At 34.7% G+C, this 24,248-nt stretch overlaps 1 protein-coding gene and 2 pseudogenes across 1 annotated transcript; 1 reads left to right on the forward strand and 2 right to left on the reverse strand.

Moving 5' to 3' along the window:
* The first annotated feature begins 2,375 nt into the window (after window positions 1-2,375).
* LOC129883449 (uncharacterized) lies at window positions 2,376-3,887 on the forward strand (annotated as a pseudogene).
* A 10,626-nt stretch (window positions 3,888-14,513) lies between these two features.
* On the reverse strand, window positions 14,514-15,052 carry LOC129881546 (germin-like protein 9-3; annotated as a pseudogene).
* Window positions 15,053-15,487: 435 nt separating this feature from the next.
* On the reverse strand, window positions 15,488-23,827 carry LOC129882402 (uncharacterized). Its single transcript, XM_055956674.1, has 3 exons — window positions 23,449-23,827; window positions 22,740-23,164; window positions 15,488-16,340 (listed from the first exon to the last, which is right to left on the reverse strand). Exons 1-3 carry the CDS (start codon window positions 23,611-23,613, stop codon window positions 15,905-15,907), a joined length of 1,026 nt encoding a protein of 341 aa, XP_055812649.1. The 5' UTR covers window positions 23,614-23,827; the 3' UTR covers window positions 15,488-15,904.
* Between the last annotated feature and the right edge of the window lie 421 nt (window positions 23,828-24,248).

Consider the following 24,248-nt stretch of genomic DNA (forward strand, 5'->3'; position numbering starts at 1 on the left):
GAATAAGAGTATTTTATATAACTAGACTAGATTCTTATAATTTGATTTCTTACAAAAAAAAACATATGGTCGAAATTTTTAAAAGATTAAAAATATTTATTTTTCAGAAATAAAATATTTATATTAAAGAATAAAGGTGTTAGGTCAATTTTGGTGAAAAAGTAAATGTTTTGAGTAGTGTCAATAAATTGGGAAAAAATATAGATATTTGTTATAATCATATTTGTATTATGGGGAATGTCTATTATATAAATTTTTTGGAGAAAAGATAGAAATTCTATTATCATTATTATTATTATTATTCAGAAAATAGAAAAATACAATGTAAAAAAATTATGTGGACAACTTTGAGAAAATATTTTTTACGGAAAAAGGTCAAAATTACCCTTGAACTTCGAAAAATAGTTCATCCATGCCCTTCGTTATACTTTAGGGCCAATTATATCCTTATTGTTATAATTTGGGCCAAATATGCCCTTGAGCATAACAGAGTGTCACGTGTCGGTTTTTCAGTGGCCAACTTATTTCCCCTCTTATTTTTTCATCCGGTTCAAATAAATATAGATCCAACTCAATCAATTTAGTACCCGACCCATCAATAACATATCATACCCAAATAAACCTAAACCTAACCCATCAATAACGCTGCTCTCTCTCTCTAAAAAAAATGCATATCACCTTTTTCTATCGTCTTCAACCTCCATTTCATCATCAAATATTGTACATATATGCATTCATCTGCTGTTGTTGTTATTCATAAGGTTCTTATTGGAAGAAGGTTCTTCATAAACTCCATAATCTTCGTTTATCTGCTACTGCTATTGTTGTGTTTTCAGTTTTTTAAAGGCTTGTTGCGGATTGTTAAGTCTGAACATTAATGGATGTTGATTATTTTTTTTTGAAATCTGGGATTTTGCCCAACAGTTTTATATTCCTAATTTATTATCAGTTGTTTGTTTTCCCCCCTTTTCTTCGTGGTTCTGATATGGTTCCAAAGGGGATAGACAGCAGTGCAAAATTCATTTGTTGTTACCCTATGCTTGACTTAATCAATTTTAAAAAATAATTCCTTTTCATTTTTGGTGATAGACAATAATGAGAACTTCATTTGTTGTATAGGCTAGATCATTTTGGGAGTTAGAAAATAAGTTTTGTCCAGCATTTTATTTTGTCTACTCATTTACATTAACTTTTACTTACTAATTAATTGCAGCTTATTAAGATGATAAAAGTCAACTTATTCTTCCATCATGGTGGTGATTGGATTCGAGAACCACATGTATTGTATGAAAAGAAATGGGTTCACTATTGGAGAGAGTATGATTCTGATCTTTTATCTTATATTGACATTGTAAATGAGTACACTTTCCATTTAGGATTTGTAGGTGTCCAACAATTAATTATTGCTGGACCATCTGAAAAGTACTTTGAATTAGAAGGTGATGAAAGTATTAGGAAATTATTATCATTTGTCTCCGAAGAATACCATGTCATTCATTTCTTTGCTACTGATGAATGTGAAATAGATGTGCATGTTCCAAATATTCTACAAAGTGATGAATCATTTTTCTTAGTACCTAATTTTGTTAATGAAGTTGGGACAGATGTGCATGTTCCAAATATTCTACAAAATGATGAATCACTTTCTTTAGTACCTAATTTTGTTACAGAAGTTGGGACAGATTGTAGTGACACTGAGGATGATAATGGTATGGCATTTGATTGTCCAGAATATGATAGTGAGAAATTAGAGAGACTTGCTACCCACAAGAGAAGGGCTATCACTGAAAATTTGAATGATTTTAGGGAGTTAGTTAAGGGTATGACCTTCAAGGACATACCAGAAGCAAGGAAATTCTGTAGACTTTATGCACTGGCAAACAAAAAAAAGTTAGTTGTTGAAAAAAGTGATACGCATAGGGTGAGATATTCATGTGATGCTGTAGGATGCCCATTTATATACCACATATCTAATGATGACACTACTGTTGGGGTGACTGTTAAGACTTTAATTCCTCATAGTGATTGTGGTGTAGTGTATGATAACCCACTGGTCAACTCTAGTATCATAGCTCAATATTTCAAGGGAAAGTTACAAGATGACCCAAAATACAAGGTAAAAGATATGAGGGCTAACTTACATAGAGTTTTTGATTTAAATGTAAGTGAAGAAAAATGTGAAAGAGCCAAAAAAAAAGGTCCTGGAAACTATGGAAGGTAGTTTTACAGATAATTATAAAAAACTGGAGGCCTATGCAAATGAATTGAGGGAATCAAATTCAGGAAGTGATATTGTCATTAATTTATCCAAGGAGGCACTAGCTCAAGGTAAAAGAAAATTTTTAAGAGTGTATATTTGTTTCAATGCATTGAAAATGGGTTTTAAGGAAGGTTTAAGATCATTTATTGGGTTAGATGGTACATTCCTTAAAGGAAAAGCCAAGGGTCAAGTATTGATTGTTGTTGGTCAAGACAGTATGAATCAATTTTACCCTCTAGCATAGGCAGTGGTTGATAAAGAGACTAAAAGGACTTGGAGCTGGTTCTTACAGCAGTTGCAACACTCACTTGAACTCCATAATGGCAAAGGGACAACCTTCATATCAGACATGCAGAAGGTAAACTACACTATTTTTAATCTATTTTTTAAATCTGTTTTTTAATCTTTCTTTTAAATCTATTTTTTTTATCTATTTTTTATCTATTATTTTAAATCTGTGTAAATATTGAGCATTGTTTGTTTCTTATATGTAGGGACTAGTTGATGCAGTAAAGAATGTACTGCCTGAAGCACATTAAAGATTTTGTGTAAAGCACATTGAGGCAAATTGGTGCAAAAGGTGGAGAAAATGTGAGTTGAAGAAGCTTCTGTGGTAGGGTGCATGGTCCTCCTATGCTAAGGAGTTTGGAGACCAACTTGAACAGATGAAGCAGTTGGATGAACCTATTGCAAAGGACTTAATCAGCAGGTATCCTCCAAAAATATGGTGTAGAGCTTATCTTGATACAGTCTGTAAAAATCAAGGAGTGGACAATAATTTTACTGAGTCATTCAACTCTTGGATACTTGAAGCAAGGTATAAGCTCATCATTGGGATGTTGGATGACATAAGGATTAAGGTGATGAATAGGTTAAGAGAAAATGATGAGTTTGTGAGTAAGGCGTATGGTTTGGTCAGTCCTAATACAATGAAGTTGTATAATAAATATTTGAAAATAGCCCAAGTGTGCAAGGTCAATGGTAATGGAGACAGTGGATATGAGGTAACAGAAGGACATGATAGACATGTGGTGAATTTGAGGCAAAAGCGGTGTACTTGTAGGACATGAGACCTTACTGGAATCACATGCCCACATGCAATCAAGGCCATGATTCACAAGAAAATTGACCCTATTTCTGAGAAACATTGGTATCATAGCAAGGAGGCATTTAAGCTAGCATACAAACACAAGTTGCAACCGGTTAGGGGAGTACAATTTTGGAATGTTGACCCTTCTCAGGCCATGGAACCACCAGTTTTGGTCAAACTTGCCGGCAGACCCAGTATTAAGAGGGATAGAGGGAAAGATGAGGCCCTTAAGAGGCAAGGTGAATGGAAGCTTTCAAGGAAAGGTAGAGTGATGACTTGCAACAACTATGGAGAGCCAAATCATAATGTTAGGGGTTGTGGCAAGGTAAATTAACACATCTATTAACTGTTGTGTATCTAATATTAGTATAATTAATTATTTTCTAATAATTTCCCCCCTTTTTGTAGCCAAAGAAAGGCAAGCAACAAGCTAAGAAAAGACATACTGCTAGAGGCAAAAAGAGACAGACTCGGGGCTTAGTTGATGAAGATGAAAATTCCCAAGTTGAAGAAAAAAATCAACTTAACAGCCCCTAACCAACCCAAGACAGTCAGCCCATGCCTAGTAGCAACACCTCATTTCCTAACTTTGAATATCCTTTAGTTGAGGAAGATGATGAAGACCCTTTTCTAAGGATCATAATGATTTCTGAATTTTCCACAAGACTTCAAATGAGGCAAAAAGCACAACAACCAACAGGTAGAAGGGCAATAAGCTTTAGAGGTGACCACAATGGTGTTAGTGAGGCAACCAATCTTCCAGCCTCATTAACAAGATTAACTTGGCAAGGGAATGATGTAGTTACTACCAGCAAATTGGAGGCTAAAGCTCAAGAGAGGATTGGGAAATTAAATTATGTTTAGTTTTACTGAAATATTAATGAATGTCTAGTTGTGTTGTTAAGTTGTGCAGTTGAAATGTGTATGAAGTGTAGTAAATTCAGATTTATCAAAAGTAGTAAAGTTTGATACATGAGAATATGATACATAAGTTGTATATATATCAGAAGTAGTAAAGTTTGATACATGAGAATATGGTACATAAACTTTCATTTTATATTCGAGTTTAATACATGAGAATAGTTGATACATAAGTTGTAGCTGATACATAAGTTGACTTAATACATAAGTTGTAGTTGATACATAGCTGATACATAAGTTATAGATATATCAGAAGCAATAAGTTGATATATAAGTTGACTTGATACATAAGTTGTAGCTGATACATAAGTTATAGCTGATACATAAGTTGTAGCTGATACATAAGTTGACTTGATACATAAGTTGTAGCTGATACATAATTTGACTTGATACATAAGTTGCAGCTGATACATAAGTTGACTTGATACATAAGTTGTAGTTGATACATAAGTTGTAGATATATCAGAAGCAGTAAGTTGATACATAAGTTGTAGCTGATACATAAGTTGACTTGATACATAAGTTGTAGTTGATACATAAGTTATAGTTATTGGGCAAAACCCCAGTAGTAGATGTATCATAAGCAGTAAAGTTTGATACATGACAATAGATGATACATAAGTTGTAGATGTATCAGAAGCAGTAAAGTTGGATACATAAGTTGTAGTTGATACATAAGTTGAATTGATACATAAGTTGTAGTTGATATATAAGTTGACTTGATACATAAGTTGTAGTTGATACATAAGTTGTAGCTGATACATAAGTTACAGATGATACATAAGTTGTAGATGTATCAGAAGTAGTAAGTTGATATATAAGTCGTAGCTGATACATAAGTTGACTTGATACATAAGTTATAGCTGATACATAAGTTGTAGCGATACATAAGTTGCAGCTGATACATAAGTTATAGCTGATACATAAGTTATAGATGTACCAGAAGCAGTAAGTTGATACATAAGTTGTAGATGTATCAGAAGCAGTAAGTTGATATATATGTCGTAGCTAATACATAAGTTGACTTGATACATAAGTTGTAGCTGATACATAAGTTGTATATAATACATAAGTTGTAGATGTATCAGAAGTAGTAAGTTGATACATAAGTTGTAGCTGATAAATAAGTTGACTTGATACATAAGTTGTAGATGATCCTATCATCTCTGGAATTATCCATTTGTTGTAGAAGAGATTCTAAATCCTTTTCAAGGTGTTTGCTTTTGAAGCCTACTAGGAGATGGCATCTAGTGGTCCTCCTCGGTTATCCCAGGGCAGTTAGACAGCAGTGCCTCGATTGATTCATACTGCAAAAAGAAAAAGAAATTAGCAATAAGATGCAGATACATATTGACAAGAGCCTTCTCTTCAAGAAAAAATGTTTGTTATTCTCTATTTCCTGTCCATTCCCCTTGCATGATACCTCTATTAGAAACTGGAAATCTGAAAGTCTTAACACGTACTCTCTCCAACCTCTAACAGATTGCCAAACATTTATCCATGTGATGGAGAATTAATAATTAATTAACCATAGTACCCAAGAAATGAATTTTGAATTAAGTTGATTAGACCCTTCTCTTCAAGGAAAAATGTGGGTGCGATTTCATGTCCCTTTCCACTCCCCTTACATTATACCTCTAAGTAGAAACTGAAAGTCCCAGAGTCTCCAACACACTCCCTAAATAGATAAGACATAGATTTATCCATTAGATAGAAAATTGGTAATTATAGTAGCCAAGCATTTCTTCTTTACCTCTCTTTGGGTTTATATTGCTAAATTCATAATTTTCACCACCTAACATTCTTAACAGATCTCGAATGAAATTTGCGCTGCTGTCTATCCCCTTCGGAACCATATCAGAACCACAAAGAAAAGGGGAAAAAAATAAACAACTGATAATAAACTAGGAATATAAAATTGTTGGGCAAAATTCCAGATTTCAAAAAAAAAATCAACATCCATTAATGTTCAGACTTTTTTTTTAAGGGAACAGACCTTACACGAGGCTCCCACCTCTCGTGCGCGGCCAGGGGTTGAGCCGCTCACCCCCAAGTTGTATTATACATAAAAACAAAAAAATACACGGAGGGGAACATAAACCTAACCTCCAATCCTATGGTGGTTCATAAGCCGACCATCCTACTAAGGGAAGCCAACTCATCCCCGATACAAGCACATGAAAAGAAAACCTAGAAACTATGCACCTAAAGGAAATGACTCCTCTCGATACAAAGAAACTCGGAAAGCATAAATAAGGAAGACTCTCCCTTTACATAAAATAAAAGAAAAATCTAAATAAAACTGGGGATGAATCCTCATAAATGCTATGTATACAACAAAATTAGCGTAGATGATGAACATCAAATAACATGGCTAAGATATAACATGGAAAATCACAAACACTGCAATTGGGTGCTCAATCCAAGGATGCAACACAAAATAGTAGATCATGGAGGCTTTTTAATCCGTTTGGTCTTCCTTCGTCTGAAGCTGGGCAGGCCGACTCTATCTAGCATGTAGTAACCTCGAGTACCACGAGGTAGCTGCTAGAGGGTGGTGTAGTGGCCTGGAGTGGTAAGAGTGTGACTGTGCTTGGAGAGAGCATCCGCAGTGAAGTTTGACTCCCTGTATACATGCCTGCAAGAAAAGCGAACAAATAATTTGAAAATACCAACAAGGTCCTGAGTTACCTGGTGAAGGCTCCACGGAGGTTTAGTCTGATGATTGATCCATTTAGTGAGCAACTCTGAGTCAACTTCTAGGATAACGTGCTGAAAACCCTATTAAATGCACCATTTAAGCCCATAAACTGCCTCCTCTAGTTCAGCTTGATTGATGGTTCCCTCCCCTAACGGTATGGCGTAGGTGAAGATGAATTTACCCATGTGATCTCTTAAGATGCCACCCCCCCAATTGCCCCCGGATTACCCAACGCGCTGCCGTTAGTGTTCAGCTTGACGAAACCGAGTTGTGGCTTAATCCACGAGACTTGGGTGATCTTTATCTCATGAGTACACTTATCTATGCAGGAGATGGTGTGGATCCAGTTCGAGGGCCAATGGATATAGGGGTACGCGACTCTAAGAAGATTTGAGATGTCCTTGAAAACTGTAAATTTCACTCTCGCCAAGCTAGAACTCTTCCCCCCGTATGTTCAGACTTAACAATCCGCAACAAGCCTTTAAAAAAATGAAAGCACAACAATAGCAGTAGCAGATAAACGAACATTATGGAGCTTATGAAGAACCTTTTTCCAATAAGAACCTTATGAATAACAACAACAACAAATAAATGTATATATGTACAATATTTGATGATGAAATGGAGGTTGAAGATGATAGAGAGAGGTGATTTGCATTTTTTTAGAGAGAGAAAAAAGAGAGAGCAGCGTTATTGATGGGTTAGGTTTAGATTTATTTGGGTATGATATGTTATTGATAGGTCGAGTACTAAATTGATTGGGTCGGATCTCTATTTATTTGATCCGGATGAAAAAATAAGAGGAGAAATAAGTTGGCCACTGAAAAACCGACACGTTGCGCTCTGTTATGCTCAAGGGCATATTTGGCCCAAATTATAACGGTAAGGATATAATTGGCCCTAAAGTATAGCGAAGGGCATGGATGAACTATTTTTCGAAGTTCAGAAATAATTTTAGCCTTTTTCGTATTTTTTAATTATAATGGGCAAAGTCTTAAATTGTGTATACCTAGTAACTAAAATCTCAATAAATAACCAATTCAAAGAATATTAAAATATAATTTTTTTAAATAACTTAAATTTAAGCTCAATATTCTATGTGTTGTTTAAACTCAATATTCTATGTGTTGAGATAAAAGAGAAAGAAATCTCAATTGGTGTAACACAAAAAAAATTTAATGCAAAGTCAAATTAGCAAAAAATAATTAAAATACAGTAAAAAAAAATGTACAAAGAGGGAGATAACATGTTGAACTAATTATTTTTTTTAAAAAAAGTAATTAGATAATACACATATTACTGTCCATAAATTTTAAATTGAAGAAACATAACAATAGAATAAAAATTTTAAAAAATTATGAGTAAATAAAATAAATATATTTATTCTATATTAATAAGAAGAGTACTTGATAATTATATTAAGTCAAGTGATAAACTAATAAAAATTAATATTAACAATCTAATAATTTTAAATAGTGAACAAATGATTTGTTACCTCTGTCCATATAGATTTGATTATGAGGTGGAGGTGGGAACATTTCATCGAGGAACAAAATGATTGTTGGATATTTCTTTTATCGTAACATAATATAGTTTAACATGGTTGAATTGCAGTCTAAACGCTTAAAAGTAATATTTTAATATAACTTACACATTGCAGAGGTACGTATACTAATTAGGACAAAAAAATATAGTAATGTGTTTTCTGTTATAAAACAAATTAACTTAGATAAATAAAAAGAAAGACACATATAGAAAGAGAGAATGGAGAGTATTGTCTGTATATCTATATGAACAAAAGCATGGCTAGTTATAGCCCAAACCAAATGAGTATAATAATCCTTAAATCACCAAAAAGAAATATGATTGGTATGTAAAAAGTGGGTGGATTTCGACTGAACATCCACCTCTTATCTTATCACACTCCCTCTTGGATGTCCACGTGTAATATGACTCATTAAAAACTTTACAAGAAATAATATACATAGTTATCCTGAACACTCATAGATGTTGTGCCTCGTTAAAACCTTACTAAGAAAAATCTAGTGAAAAAAAGTCTAATAAAGGAAAAAGAGTACACATATTTGATAATACGCCATGAGTGCTGCCCCATTAAAAATTATACCGAAAAAACCCAGTGGAAAAAAACCTTGATTAAGGAAAAAAGAGTACAACGCGTATTTTACTCTCCTTGATGAAAACTTCATTTGATATTTTGGAAACGACGCATTCCAATCTTATATCTTAGTTTCTCAAAAGTTGATATTGGTAATGCCTTTGTGAATAAACCTGCAAGATTATCACTCGAACGAACTTGTTGTACATCAATATCACCATTATTCTGGAGATCATATGTGAAGAATAATTTTGGTGAAATATATTTCGTTTTGTCTCCTTTTATGAAGCCACATTTCAATTGAGTTATGCACGCGACATTGTCTTCGAATATAATCGTGGGTACTTTGACATCATTTTTCAGGATGCATCTTTCTTTGATGAACTGTATCATTGATCTCAACCACACACATTCTCTACTTGCCTCATGAATTGCTATTATTTCAGCATGTTTTGAAGAAGTAGCAACAATAGATTGTTTTGTAGATCGCCATGATATAGTAACTCCTTCGTGTGTAAATAGATAGCCTGTTTGAGATTGAGTTTTATGTGGGTCTGATAAATAACCTGCATCTGCATAACCAATAAGGTCTGCATAACCTTTGTTAGTATAAAACAAACTCATATCAGTGGTTGATACCGTTCCAATGTCTTCGCATTGTGGATAAACTATACTTTGCCAGCAAATTAACAGAAAATATTATATTAGGTCTGGTTGCGTTAGTAAGATACATAAGTACACCAAGCACTGAGATATGGTACTTCAAGACTAAGAAGTTCTTCATTTTCTTCTAGAGGTCAAAATTGATTTTTTTCCACTTCAAGTGATCGAACAACCATTGGAGTACTTAATGGATGTGCTTTGTCCATGTAAAATTATTTTAAAATTTTCTCAGTGTAGGCAGATTGGTGGACAAAGACCCTGTCTGCTAAATGTTCAATTTGCAGACTTAGACAAAGTTTTGTCTTTACAAGATCTTTCATCTCAAATTCTTTCTTTAGATATTCAATTGACTTTTGGACCTCTTCAGGTTCCAATGAGATTTATGTAATCAACATAAACGACGAGTTTAACAAACTCTACAGATTGGTGGACAAAGACCCTGTCTGCTAAATGTTCAATTTGCAGACTTAGACAAAGTTTTGTCTTTACAAGATCTTTCATCTCAAATTCTTTCTTTAGATATTCAATTGACTTTTGGACCTCTTCAGGTTCCAATGAGATTTATGTAATCAACATAAACGGCGAGTTTAACAAACTCTAATTCCGCTTTCTTAATAAAAATACATGGACAAATGACATCATTTATATAACCTTCATTTATCAAGTACTCACTAAGACAATTATACCACATACGCCTTGATTGTTTTAGACCATATTATGATCTTTGTAATTTGATTGAGTATATCTCCCATGACTTAGTACATGCTTCAGGCAATTTTAATCCTTCTGGATTTTCATGTAAATTTCATTATCAAGTGAACCATATAGGTAAGCTGTAACTACATCTATTAGATGTATTTCAAGATTTTTATGTACAACTAGACTAATGAGATATCGAAAAGTCATTTTATCCATAACAGGTGAATATGTTTCTTCATAGTTGACCTCGGGTTTTTGAGAGAATTCTTGTGTAATAAGGCGTGCCTTGTATCTTACGATTTCATTTCTCTCATTTCGTTTTTGCACAAAAATCCATTTATAACCAACTGGTTTTACACCTTTAGGGGTTTGGACTACAGGTTCAAAAACCTCACATTTAGAAAGTGAGTCTAATTCTGATTGAATTGCCTTTTGCCATTCTGGTCAAACACATCTACGTCGACATTCTTTGACAGATTTAGGCTCAAGACTTTCACTATCTTGCATGAGGTTAAGTGCAACATTATATGCAAAAACATTATCAATCGTGATTTTCAATTAATCTAAATTTATCTCATTATCGGTAGAACTTATTGAAAGTTCTTTATTCAACTGAGCTCGGGTTCACTGATTTCTTCAGGAATATCAGGATTACTCAAATCTTGACCTTCTTCAGGAGGTTCTTTTGTAATATTATATTTATTATTTTTTATGCTTCTCTTTCTAGGATTTTTATCCTTTGAACCCAATGGTCTACCACGCTTCAGGCATGTTTGGGATTCAGAAGCTATGATACTAGTAGATGGTCCTTTTGGGACATCAATTCGGATCGGCACATTCACTGTATGGATATGTGACTTAGTTATCCGTTTTAAATCAGTAAATGCATTTGACATTTGATTTGCTATTTTTTAAGTGGGTGATCTTTTGGACCTCCTGCTCACATGTGCAGATACATAGATCAAAATGAGATAGTGATGAAACTTTTCACACAATTTCTCTTTCGGGTTTCTTTTTTCTCTCCCCTAATTGCAGAAAAGTTATTTCATCAAATCGACAATATGCAAATCGAGCAGTAAATAAGTCTCTTGTCAATGGTTCAAGGTAGCAAATTATGGAGGGTGAGTCAAACCCTACATATATGCCGAACCTTCATTGAGGGACCATCTTTGTACGTTGTGGTGATGCTGCAGGAACGTATACCACACAATCAAAAATTCGTAGATGGGCTATATTTGGCTCATGACTAAATACTAATTGTGACAGAGAGTATTTTTATAATTTATTGACCTGAGACGTACAAGTATTGCTGCATGTAAGATAGCATGACCCCAAACAATAATCAACAATTTTATTTTCATTAGTAAAGGTCTTGCTATCAATTGTAGGCGCTTAATAAATGACTTTGCAGGGTCATTTTGAGTATGAACATGAGCAACAAGATGTTCAATTTTTATCCTAATTGATAAGCAATAATCATCAAAAGCTTGAGATGTAAATTCTCCAACATTATCAAGGCGAATAACTTTAATTGGATAATATGGAAATTGCGCCCTTAATCTTATTATTTGTGCCAACAACTTCGCAAACGCCAAGTTGTGAGATGATAAGAGAAACACATGAGACCATCTTGATGATGCATCTATTAGGACCATCAAATATTTAAACAATTCACTAGATAGATGAACAGGTCCACATATACCCTCATGTATACATCTAAAAAGTCAGGAGATTCGATGTCAACCTTCAGGGTTGATGGTCTAGCAATTAGTTTGCTTTGATAATAAGCAGCACATGAAAATTCATCATTCGTAAGAATCTTCAAGTTCTTTAACGGATGTCCAGTTGAATTTTGAAGAATTTGTCTTATCATTATTGATTCAGGATGACCTATTCGATCATGCCACAACAAAAATGTATTTAGATCAGTAAACTTCTGGTTTACGATCAAATGTGCTTTAATTACACTAATTTTTGCATAATATAGGCCAGACGACAAAGTTGATAATTTTTCCAAAATATATTTCTGGCCTGAGACACTCTTGGTTATTCCAAGGTATTCAGTATTCATTTCATTTAGTGTCTCAACATGATATCCATTTCTACGGATATCTTTAAAACTTAACAAGTTTTTGGGGGATTTAGAAAAGAACAGTGCATCTTCTATAACAATCTTTGTTCCCTTAGATAGAAATATAGTAGCTCTTTCGGAGCCTTCAATAATTTTTAAATTACCAAAAATTGTAGTAACATTTGCTTTTCTTCTAAGCAAGTAGGAAAAATATTTCTCGTCTTTAAAAATTGCATGAGTTGTTCCACTATCAATTACACAAATACCCTCGTGATTGATCATTGATCCAAATAAAATTTGAGGCATATCCATATTTTTCTTCAAAAAAATAAAGTAAATATTATAATTAAAACATGGCTCATTATACAAATTTTATTTATTTGCATGAATTAGAAAAATACAATCATATTATTTAGTACAAACAAAATGAAAAAAATTTATTTAAATATTATTCGGCTTATCAATATTCATATTTCCTTCTAGGAAATTGAAGAAATCAGCTACATCCAGATGCATAGGCTTAATATTATCTTCAGAGATAAAAAAAAATTCTGGATTATTTTCTGCCCTCTTCAAGGATGCCTGATATAGCTGAACTAGACGTTTTGATGATCGGCAAGTCCGTGACCAGTGCCTCATACCTCCACATCTATGACATATACTTTCTGAATTTTTCTTTGGTATAGGTTCTTGCTTTTTACTCTTCTTTTTATACTGTTGATCATTTTTCGGTGCCAGCCGAGCATCATGATTATAATTTCTTTTTCGACCACGACCACGATCACGACTAGGCCATGATCTCTTTCTCGTTGGTTATAATTTGCCTAATTCACTTCAGGGAGTGGCAAAGAACCAATGGGTCGACTATCATGATTTTTCATTAATAGTTCGTTGTGGCGTTCAGCAATAAGAAGGTGAGAAAGTAATTCGGAATATTTCTTAAAACCCTTTTCGCGATATTGTTGTTGTTACTTAAGAAGGCGTTCAACATCTTATCCCTATTTTTTTCCAAATTACAAAAAATCCTTAAATTTGGTGGAATCCAGATACATCTCAAAACCTCTTGATTCATCACGTAAAGTGATGTATACAACCGATACATCGCGTAAATTGATGTATCCGACCTATCCAACGTTCCGATACGTCACGTAGAGTGATGTATCCGATCGACTCATCACGTAAAGTGATGTATCCAACGTCTCGATACATCACGTAAAGTGATGTATCCGATCGATACATCGCATAAAGTGATATGTCCAAAAATAGGAGAAAGTATGAATTTTTGTAATTTTTTCAAATGGTAGAAAATTTTAGAAAATATGGTAAAATGAATTGTGTATTTAGGTCATTTAAATTTAACATGTTAATTAATATAAAGAAAATTTAAAGAATAATATAGAAAAAAGTAGACGGTGCAAATAATCTTCTTCTTCTTATGAAAAGAAAATTATATTCTAACATCTAGCATAGTATTATTGGATTTGTGCTTAGCACGGGTTATTTTTCTCATATTTGTTTTGTGATTGCATTTATTTATTTTCTATATTTAAAATTATGATTTTCTTAGTCGAGAATCTATTGAAGGCAACTTTATATCTCACACGAATAGGAATAAGGTTTACATATATTCTATCGTCCACAAACTCCACTTGTAAAACTATAATAGATATGTTAATGTTGATTTGTTGTATAGAGTAGATGATAACCTCTTTAATTTCTTTGTCTATATTCTTTGTACTTAACAACCGTCACTAGGTAGGGATAGAAAAAGAAAAAAAGATAATGAATATTTTTTAAGTCTTCATAAATTATGTCTAATCACTGCATTCCAATGCCATAAACCTTATTATTTAAAAAAGACAATTATCTTTATACTTTGTATTTTGATTCCATGCCATAAACACTCTTATTCAGATTCTCTGAAGGTTAATTATTTTATACATTGGAAATTGAAAAACAAGAATATGAAATAAGAATGAAGCAAATAGGGTACTAATCAGGAATGCTTGCATTGAACAGAGAGTTAGGAAGAGAAACAGTGTGCCTGCATTTGCACTTCCAAAGGCAGATATAGCCCAAGCACAGTTGTTAGCATCAGCATTGTACTGGTAGTGAACTAGACCTTTAGGGAACACGAAAACGTCACCTGTTTGCAATGTTTGATCGAAGATCTTGTTAGTGGTATCGATGAATCCCACTTACAGTGTGCCTGACATGAGGAAGAGTAGCTCGGCTGAACGTGGATGAGTGTGGACAGGGTTGACAGAGCCTGCAGGGTACTGCAGGATCGTGTATGAAACACTTTGTCCATTCAAGGCTGGAAACTCGGTGGTGGAGCTCCAACCAGACCCCTTAGGCCCGAAAAGGTGAAGTAAGAAGGGTCAACTGATGGCACCTCCAGTGGCAAAACAAATTCTATTCTACACAAAGTCTGTTAGAATATCAGGGTCACCAGCTGATACCATTTGGAAATTGGCTAGTGATATTGCCACTGCCAACAGAACTATGCAGCTTGAAGCATTTGATACCATGTTTTGTCTGCTTTGGTTCAAGTGTTTAAAGACATGGCTGGAGGACTCAAGATTTTATAGCCATAGTGAGGACATATCAAACAAGAATAAAGATTGAAGTCTATGACAAATCGCAAAAACAGAAAAAAGGAATTGCCAATATAGGAAACTACTCCAGAAGTTGTGTCAATTGAAAAAACAACACAAATACTCAAGCCATTTCCAGTTCTGGGTTTCAATGTGGGCAAGAGAAAACAGCCAACTTTTTTCCATTCAAAATTGTTATTTTTCAACTTTAAGCACTTTTGTTTATGTTACAAGATCAAAGAGTCTATAAAAATATTATCTTGAAGCATACAACAGGTGAAACCTAAGTAATATTGAGACAATTTTCGAATTATATAATCTTTAGATGTGGTTTCCAGGTAGTTTCTGATATCAAAAAACAAAGTAGTATAATGTGTCAAGCTTAATTAACATCAATTACCAACTGGCTTAGCCTTCAATAATCAGTTTTTCTTATAATTAGTAGTACATAAAATGATAATAAACTAGGAAAAGGAGAAGCATGCCATCAGGCCTACACTCACGAGCACCCACATCTAGTATTGACATAAGAGTACACAAGAGGAAGAGCGTTAGATCCAATTGTACTCTATCGCCACACAAAACATGGAAAAGAAATAGAGATTCAAAGGAATGCTCTAAAAAGGGTGAGCTCTAGAAGGCAAGTGATATTGAAATAACAGACGTAAATGTTGCAGAAGAAATAAATAAATAAACAGAGTGCACATTTCTTTGCATGCTAAAGATGAGATGAGGCGAGGCTTATGTAGCATTTGATGGAAAACTCTAGGAGCTAATGTTCATTCATCATGTCAAGTATCGCTTAATGCCAGCTTTCTGCTCAGAAGTAAGCTTACTGGGGAACTTGATGTTAAACTTTACTCTCAAGTTGCCTTTTCTGCTAGGTTCCTTGGGAATGGGCATGCCTTCTCCTTTGATAACTTCTTCATAATTTGGACTAATGATGGAATTAATAGGTACAGTTAGATTCCGGCCATCAAGTGTTGCTATTTGTGCAGTGTATCCAGTAAGAGCCTCTACCAAGGAGATTTTCTGGGTGATAACGAGGTCATTGCCATCTCTCTTGAAGACACTATGGGGCTTCTCATCAATTATGAAGACAAGATCCGACGGGATTATGCCTCGTTGCTCGTTTCCTTTCTCTGGAAATGTTATTTTAGTACCCTTCTTCCATCCTGGTTTGATATCAATCGTTAGAATTTCCTCGGTCGTACTGGGTCTCCTGTGCAAACAACATTGTGAACACGATTACAAAATTTTACTAGGAATAACTGGAAATATAATTAAAGGAAAATGAAAAATACAACTCAACATTAAACACCAAAACACCAAGCGCCCCACTAGCAGGAATCCAAGGACCTGTAGTTTCTTTCATAAGAAGCAGAAAGCACTTCACAATGTGGGAAGCGAAAACTTCACACTGATTGGGTTGAAAAAAAGAGAGAAACAAAAAAGAATTGACATGAACCGACACACTCATACAAACACATATAGGAAAAATGCCCGAGGATCTATGGCACACAGTTTGAAACTCGGTGAAAACGAGGCTGACCCTGTATTTTCCTCCCCACCAAAGTACCAGGTTCTTGTTTGCATCGAGAGTTCGAATGAATGACCGATATCATTTAACCGAAGTAATCATTTGCACATCCAAAATGTCCTAACTTCAAATCACAGCAAAATTAGCAACTTAATATTAAGCTTCACTTGAAGAGATGATATATATGTATAATCTTTACATCATCAAAAGAAAATGACAATATGTATGTATATGTGTGTGTATATGCACACATTATATTTCCCAATCCAAAGAAAAGTGATGAGTTAATATTTTCTTCCAAATTTAAAATCCATTTAAGAACTTACCAGTTCCCTAAACCAACTAATTCCTTCTAGGGAAAAAGCCAGAGACAAAATGGTTACGTAATTAGAGGGACTACGGAATTACCCTGATAGTAAAACCCATACCAAGCAGTCACTTAAACTTTCAACCATCCAAATAAAAGATTACAAAAAGCATTCAAAAATAATAGTAATAAGATATAAGTGTTTGTAAGAACTAGCATCAAACTTCTTTTCCCCAGTATTCTACTTTTCCTCTCTTCTTTTATTTTGTTCTTCCACCTAGGCTTGTCGCTTTGTTTACTACAAACCCTTGAATTCTACATAATAATAACAAATGAAACAGGTGAACATGACTTGTTTCCCTGTGCACACGGGAAAAACATCCACAGATGCTTTCCAAAAGAGAAACAAAGGATGATAATAGTAACTCTTGAAACCAAACAAGGCTTGCAAGAAATGAGAAATAGCACCATAAATATGAGAGTGCTTTTGTCTCGAACAGACATCACAAGAGGACAGCACTCTTTTCAGTCTTGATTTACCATCATCTTTTGAAAATGTGATTTACATTTCTTAACATTCAGAACAAGCATGGACTTTATTGCTTATCCAAAGGAAAAGGGAAGAGGTACTTATCAAAAGAAAAAGGGTGAAGAGGTAACTCCCTTGCACTTTTTGGGACTCTGATCTTACCAAGCATGAACCGGGGAGGGGCAACAGGCAAATGGAGAACAAAACAAAAAGTTGTATTAAATTACTCAAATGAGCAACCAACTTGTTGATTATTAGGCACATACTGCATAACTGTTCTAGGGTAAAATACGATCTCAGTAAGTCTTAATAACTATTCTGTCAACCATTCATACAGTAACTTATACTCACAGCTTGCAGGTAATAACTAAATGAAGTGGCACCGATAAATACAAATCATAAGTGTCCTTCCGTAAAATGATGCTTTATATCTGTGCTTCACATTCTCCAGCTAGTTATCAGTATATCCTCATTTTGGTGAGACAGATTGATTAACTCATCTCCTTCTGGAGCACACAGTGAGGTCACTTAATGCCGCGGTGGTACCAACTCGCGATACTGTAGACCATTTTACTGAGAAAAGCAAGCACTAAAATGATTAGTGTATTTTTTTCATAAAGGAAGTCGTTCCAATTCTTAGATCACAGTTTCTACTTTTTCCTTTATGCTAGTTTATAGCTTATTGTCAGGCCTAAAAACCGGTTGGTGCATACGTCAACATGAGACCTTGCCTTTCCTTTCTCAACATCAATAATGCAGAAAACGGAAGAGGAAAATGAGCCTATGATGACTTTGCAGAAGCGGAAGCAACAGATTTTTTGATACAGCTTCTTCTAAACTTAGTAGGCGTTTGCACATGCGATTTCATCTCGTGATTCGAAATCATGAGATTACATCAGCGTTTTGACATGCGATTTCATCTCATGATTTGAAATCATGATATGAAATCTCTAATTCTCCAAAAAGCTTGATTTGGGAATTTCATATCATGATTTCACATTTTTCAAATACAAAAACTAACCCATAAGTTTATATTTTGTAAAACAAAAATCACCATTTTATATCTACCAACCATTTATTTCATATGTAAACAAAATCTATAGTTGATATTATTACTCCTACCAATTTTTAAACCATTTACATCGGATAAAACCATTACTCTCACCAACCAAATTTCTTATTACTTCAAACCAATGCCTACTTTATTTATTATTACCAACCAAATTTAAAGAGTAGTACACTACAACTCACGTTCATTTTTACTTTTTTATTGAACTGAAGTCCAAACAATCAATGTTGAATTTTTTTTAGAATAACTTTGTGATAGTATATTATACCTTTTTTATGAACTTTTGCTTATTTGGTAAAATTCTCTAAAGAATTGAGGCAAATTAGATAATTTTCACAACTTATGGGATTTTGATGTTTATAAGCAAAAAAATACAACTTCAAAATCCAAATTGCATGTCTAAACAAACTTCAACTTCATCTCATATGATTTTATATCACATGGCCAAATGGGCACTCATAGTCATAGAATGAGCTTATTTCATAACTTGTGTGTCTTATGCATTGTCTAGAATCTAGATCACCATCACTCCATTAGAAGAGATTAAAAGAATACATCATGAACTTGGTTGAGGTTATAATATGGATTTGATAACAAATCTAAGGTCATCTTCTTTGTATGATATAAATTTCTACTTCTACACAAAGTTGCTCGGACTCGGGTGCGGGTGTCCATACGGTGCGGATTTAGAGGTTGGATCCTTCATGATCAAAATTTTAAGATTCGGGGTACGGTTCCAGGTACGAATAAGGAGCGGAGATATGGGTAAAAATAATTCAAATATTTTTAAAAAGAGTTATATGTCTAAATTATGAGACATTATGTGGAAAGATTAAAGAAAGTTGTACTCCCTCTCGTTCATATTAAGTGAATTGCTGAGACTTTTTCATAGTTCAAATTCAATGAATTATTCGAAGTTCAAGAAAATTGTTGGAACTTTTTTCCATATTTACCCTTCATTTAACGAGGTTCTTAACTACTTTATATTTTCTAGGAGACTAATTTGGAAATAATTTAAAGGGTAATAGTGGAATGTCCTTAAAAAATTTTCGTACGGGGTGTGTCATACCCCAACAATTAACTCAATAGGAAGGAGTAATAAAAGAAAAAAGACTGACATAGAAATTTCTATATATATACTTCATTTTCTTCAAATTCACCTCAACCTTTTGTTTTGATTACACAAAAATCTCATTGTATCTGTTCCAAATTTCTCCATTAATTTTGGTCAAAGTACCCAAAATCAATTGACCAAATTCAGTAAGGATCCCACGCCCACGCCCACACCCATGTCGTGACGACACGGGTGTGACATCGAAAGAGAAGAGTCCAAGCAACTTAGCTTCTAAAGACATGTAGTGCTACCAAAAGTGAAAAGCGCAAAAAAGCTCTAAGGTACATTGGGGCTTTAAGAGCAAATAAAACATGGGTTTTAATGAAAAAAGGCGCAAATAGAAAAAATAATGAATATCTTTTTTTGATCAAGTAAAAAAATATTCTTCATAAACATGGCTAAAACCGATCGTCTACAAGGGTATACCAAAAGGAAAAGAATCTACATAATATGATTCTCTACAAACTCCACCCAAACATCTATACAACAAGGGGCTTTCTGATTACACCACAAGAAAATAAGGAAATAGAGACTACTTCTCAACTAAGGGAAGCTCAATTCTACTCCTTCAAAAGCTCTTTTATTCCCCTCTATCCAGGACCCACTTCAGCACAAGCGGAACCACTTTCCAAACCTTTCGTCTTCTCCTCCTCCATCTCTTCCAACTCAACATCTTGCCTAAGGAGTGCCAAACCACTTGCACATATCCCACCATAATCTCATGGTTATCCCACACTATAAAAGAAGATGATCCACATCCTCGCCCGCCTCCTTGCACATGTAACACCAACTGACGCAGACGACCTTCCATTTTCCCAGATCTTTGGCTATCAGAATCACCCTATAGTAGCTAGCCAAGTGAAAAAAAAAACCTTCCTCGGTGCATTTGGAACACATATTGCATTTATGGGAAAGCAAGCTCCCTCCTAATCAACAATTTCTCATAAAAGGACTTGACCGAGAACACTCCATTACTCCCAAGCCCCACCACCAAACGTTGGAATTATCCATCAGATTGACTTGCTCATAAAGGCTAATAGTCTTTGAAACTCACTCACTTCCTAATTTTGAAAATCCCAAAATATCTCTCCACCTTGTGCCCCCCTAATTTGATGAATTGTCAAGTCTCTTTGACAAGAATACTTTGTACATTCAATATTATGTTCCCACACCAGCTATGTCCTCAAAAATAAACTCTCCTCCCCTCTCTGGACTTGAATGAGATATGTTGCACAAAATTATCCCATTCCTTCATGATATTACTCCACAAACCACAACCGAAAGGCAAAATGATATCTCTAGTCTTCCATCCACTTTCCATACTCTCATATTTATCAACTATCACTCCCCTCCACAAACCCTAGACCTCCATAACCATTTACTTCAAATCTTTAATTCTAAGTCCTCCCCATTTTTTAGGAGATGTGACACTAAGTCACTAAGTGAAATTTCCTTGCCTCATGCACCACATCCAAAGGAAATTTCTCTGAATCTTTTCCCAACTTTTCAGAGACAGAATGAAATAGAGACATGTAGTGGGAATGCTTGACAAGGTGCTCTTATTAAGCACTTCCTTCCCACCCTTTGGCAAATATCTTTCTACCACCCTGCTAGTCTCTTCTCAACCCTCTGAAGATATATATATGTGTGTGTGTGTGTGTTTAGTCCAAGACAAATAAATATAAGCATGAATAACAAATATATGGACAAAGAAATTGATTTTTTTACAATAAAGTGAAATACCAAATTGTTTATGGTCGCCTCTTCAGGAAACGATTATTCTCAAGGAAAAACTTATCTTAGAGCCTTAATGACGACACTGAAGCGCACATTGAGCGGGGTGAAGCGGTCAACATGTTTTGAGCATCGGTTGGGGACTTAAGCAAGCTTTTGACAACACTAAAGACATCTCAATTGATCTAGCGGCTACCAGCAACAGAAGTTCAAATATAACTAGCCTAGAACTTCTTCCAATTCAAGAAGTAAGGAAGTTTCCCACTAGACTACCTAACACACTTCACACTACAGAAAATAATAATTGGCCACTTGATGCTCCATTTGCACAATATAAATGTTAATTCAGCCTTAACAAGGTTATGCTATAAAAACAAAAAAGGGAAACCAAACCTACTGCCTGTCTTATTTTTATGAGTTTTAGCTTTCTCGATTTTCTCATGCTAAAGTAGTACCCAGCATAAAAATGCAACATTCATAATCCCTCTCTCTCTCTTAACCCCCCACCTCCACCCCCACCCCCTCTTCCCGACCCCTCCCTCTCTTCATAAATATTCATATTCCTTCCTCTTTCACAATTTGAACCCCTAAAGTGCTTGAGACACATACAATGAAACACCGTCTTTTTTTTATAACCGTCGTTTCCGAGTCAGCTTACACCCACCTAGACTATTCCACGGGATACCTTCCACCTACCACATGTACCCGAAAACTCTGTCCACCAAGACTAGGACAGGTAGGAAGAAATCACATAATATTTTTGTCTCTGTTAGGATTTGTACCTCCCATCAGCAATAGGTACCACCATCTTTAACACAAGGCTTTTCATATTTGGGTTCAACCAATGATTAAATAGCATTCACTCAGATCATCCCATTGCAAAAAGAAAAATGATAAATACAAAGCTATTGCCACCACATTGAAATTTAACATTTATATGAATTCATCAATTATGCCTCAATCAGATAAGATAAGTTAGGATCGTACTATATAAATCTTTATTTTCAAGTTAAGTCTGCATATGAATGATTCAGTTACAGATTTTAACTTAAAAAGAAACCACCATTAATGTGACCATCTCCAAATGACATACCTCAATCATGAGCATTTCCAAAAGATATGCCTAAATCCTTTGTATCTACTCTATTCAGGTTAATCTTATTCCAATACACAATATTTTTCCTTCATTGAGGTTCTCTAGATCTCACTCTTATCCCTACACAGACTACATGCCAACTCCTGACAAATACCAACTTAAAACTTCTTATTCAAGAAAAAGGGAGAAAAGGTAAGATTTTTATCACTGCAGGCATACTCTGAAAACTCACCCAGTAGCATCAGTAACTTCTCTGGATATCTTCATCTTCTTGGTGGTTCCCTTATATAGATCCTCCAAACTACAAGGCAGTGTCCGCTCTATTGGAGCGGCCTTTCGTGGTGCATTACCCGATGCACCTTCGCCAGCGGCATTCCTGAACGAAGTGAAAATATCTTCCCCAAACATACCCCTAGCAAAACTTGGAGCACCACCAGCCCGTCCACCCATATCTCCCATCCCACCATACGGGGTCGAAAACCCAAAGAATTCAGAGAATATATCATCAGCACTACGCGGGTTGAATCGGAACGACCCATGACCACCCCCATCTGAAGAGCTGGAAAATCCACCGGCACCTGGTGGTGGCACCTGCCCTTTCAACCCCTCTTCTCCGTATTGATCATACACTACTCTCTTCTGTGGATCACTCAAAACCTGCAATAAACACTCCAAAATTCTTCAAAATTAACTAAAAATTTGGAAAATAAAAATAAATCGACCCCCCATGAAAATAGAGGTTACCTATTACATCTCAGAATTCAGAGATCTATATATTTTTCTTGTTCAAAATTAACATCAAATTTCGGAAATAAATCGAACACTTGAAAATTGGAACAATCGGTTATGTTAGAATATAAGTTCTATTTTTTTTCTGAGAATTAACGAGAAATTTATAATTTGGAAAAAATAAATCGAACCCGAGAAGTGTAATTATTTACATCGTAGGCTTCAGAGATTTGTTTGAATTTGGATTCAGCTTCTTTCTTGTTGTTAGGGTTCTTATCAGGATGCCATTTCATGGCTAGTTTTCGATAGGCTTTTTTGAGGTCATCATCTTTGGCATTGCGGTCCACCTGAAGAACCTTGTAATAGTCCACACCCATACTTTTCTTCTTCGGACGACGACAATTTCAAGATTTTCTCTTACTTTACCCCTCTCTCTCTCTCTCTCCGACGAGGCTCCGGACGGAGCTTTTTGCTTTCTCTGAGTGAGTAACGGGAAATTAATCCAGTTGGGAATTTCTAGTATTGGGCCTGCCGATCACCGGTAAAATTCATAAAATAAGACACTTTTTAGTTTTATGTAATTGAAATAATTCTATTTACTGTTTACTTCATTCTCTCTTTTTGGGAATACCTGTTTAGTAATGACTTACATATTTATATATGTCGTAAATAATTTTATGAATGCCCATTATATTTTTTTTATGCCTATAAAAGGCATTGTTATTTAGATAGAAAATCACACACAAAAACTAAAGAATATAAAGTTTTCTCTCTCTTTTTTCTCTACTATTACTCCTTTTTCTTGGTTTTCTCTAGTGATACTAATTCGATTTTAGTATTTAATCTTTACTTAGTAACACGTTATTAGCACGAGACTCTACTGTCTCAAAGTTTGAAGACTAAATTTGAAGGCTAAGGTATTATAATTTTCATTCTATTTATTATAGCTAATCTGATTAAACTTGAGTTCGTTGCCCTTCAAAGGTCGGGCAAGAACTATCTTTCAGGGTAC

The sequence above is a fragment of the Solanum dulcamara genome, chromosome 3 (assembly GCF_947179165.1).
Source record: "Solanum dulcamara chromosome 3, daSolDulc1.2, whole genome shotgun sequence".
Classification (NCBI taxonomy): Eukaryota; Viridiplantae; Streptophyta; class Magnoliopsida; order Solanales; family Solanaceae; genus Solanum; species Solanum dulcamara.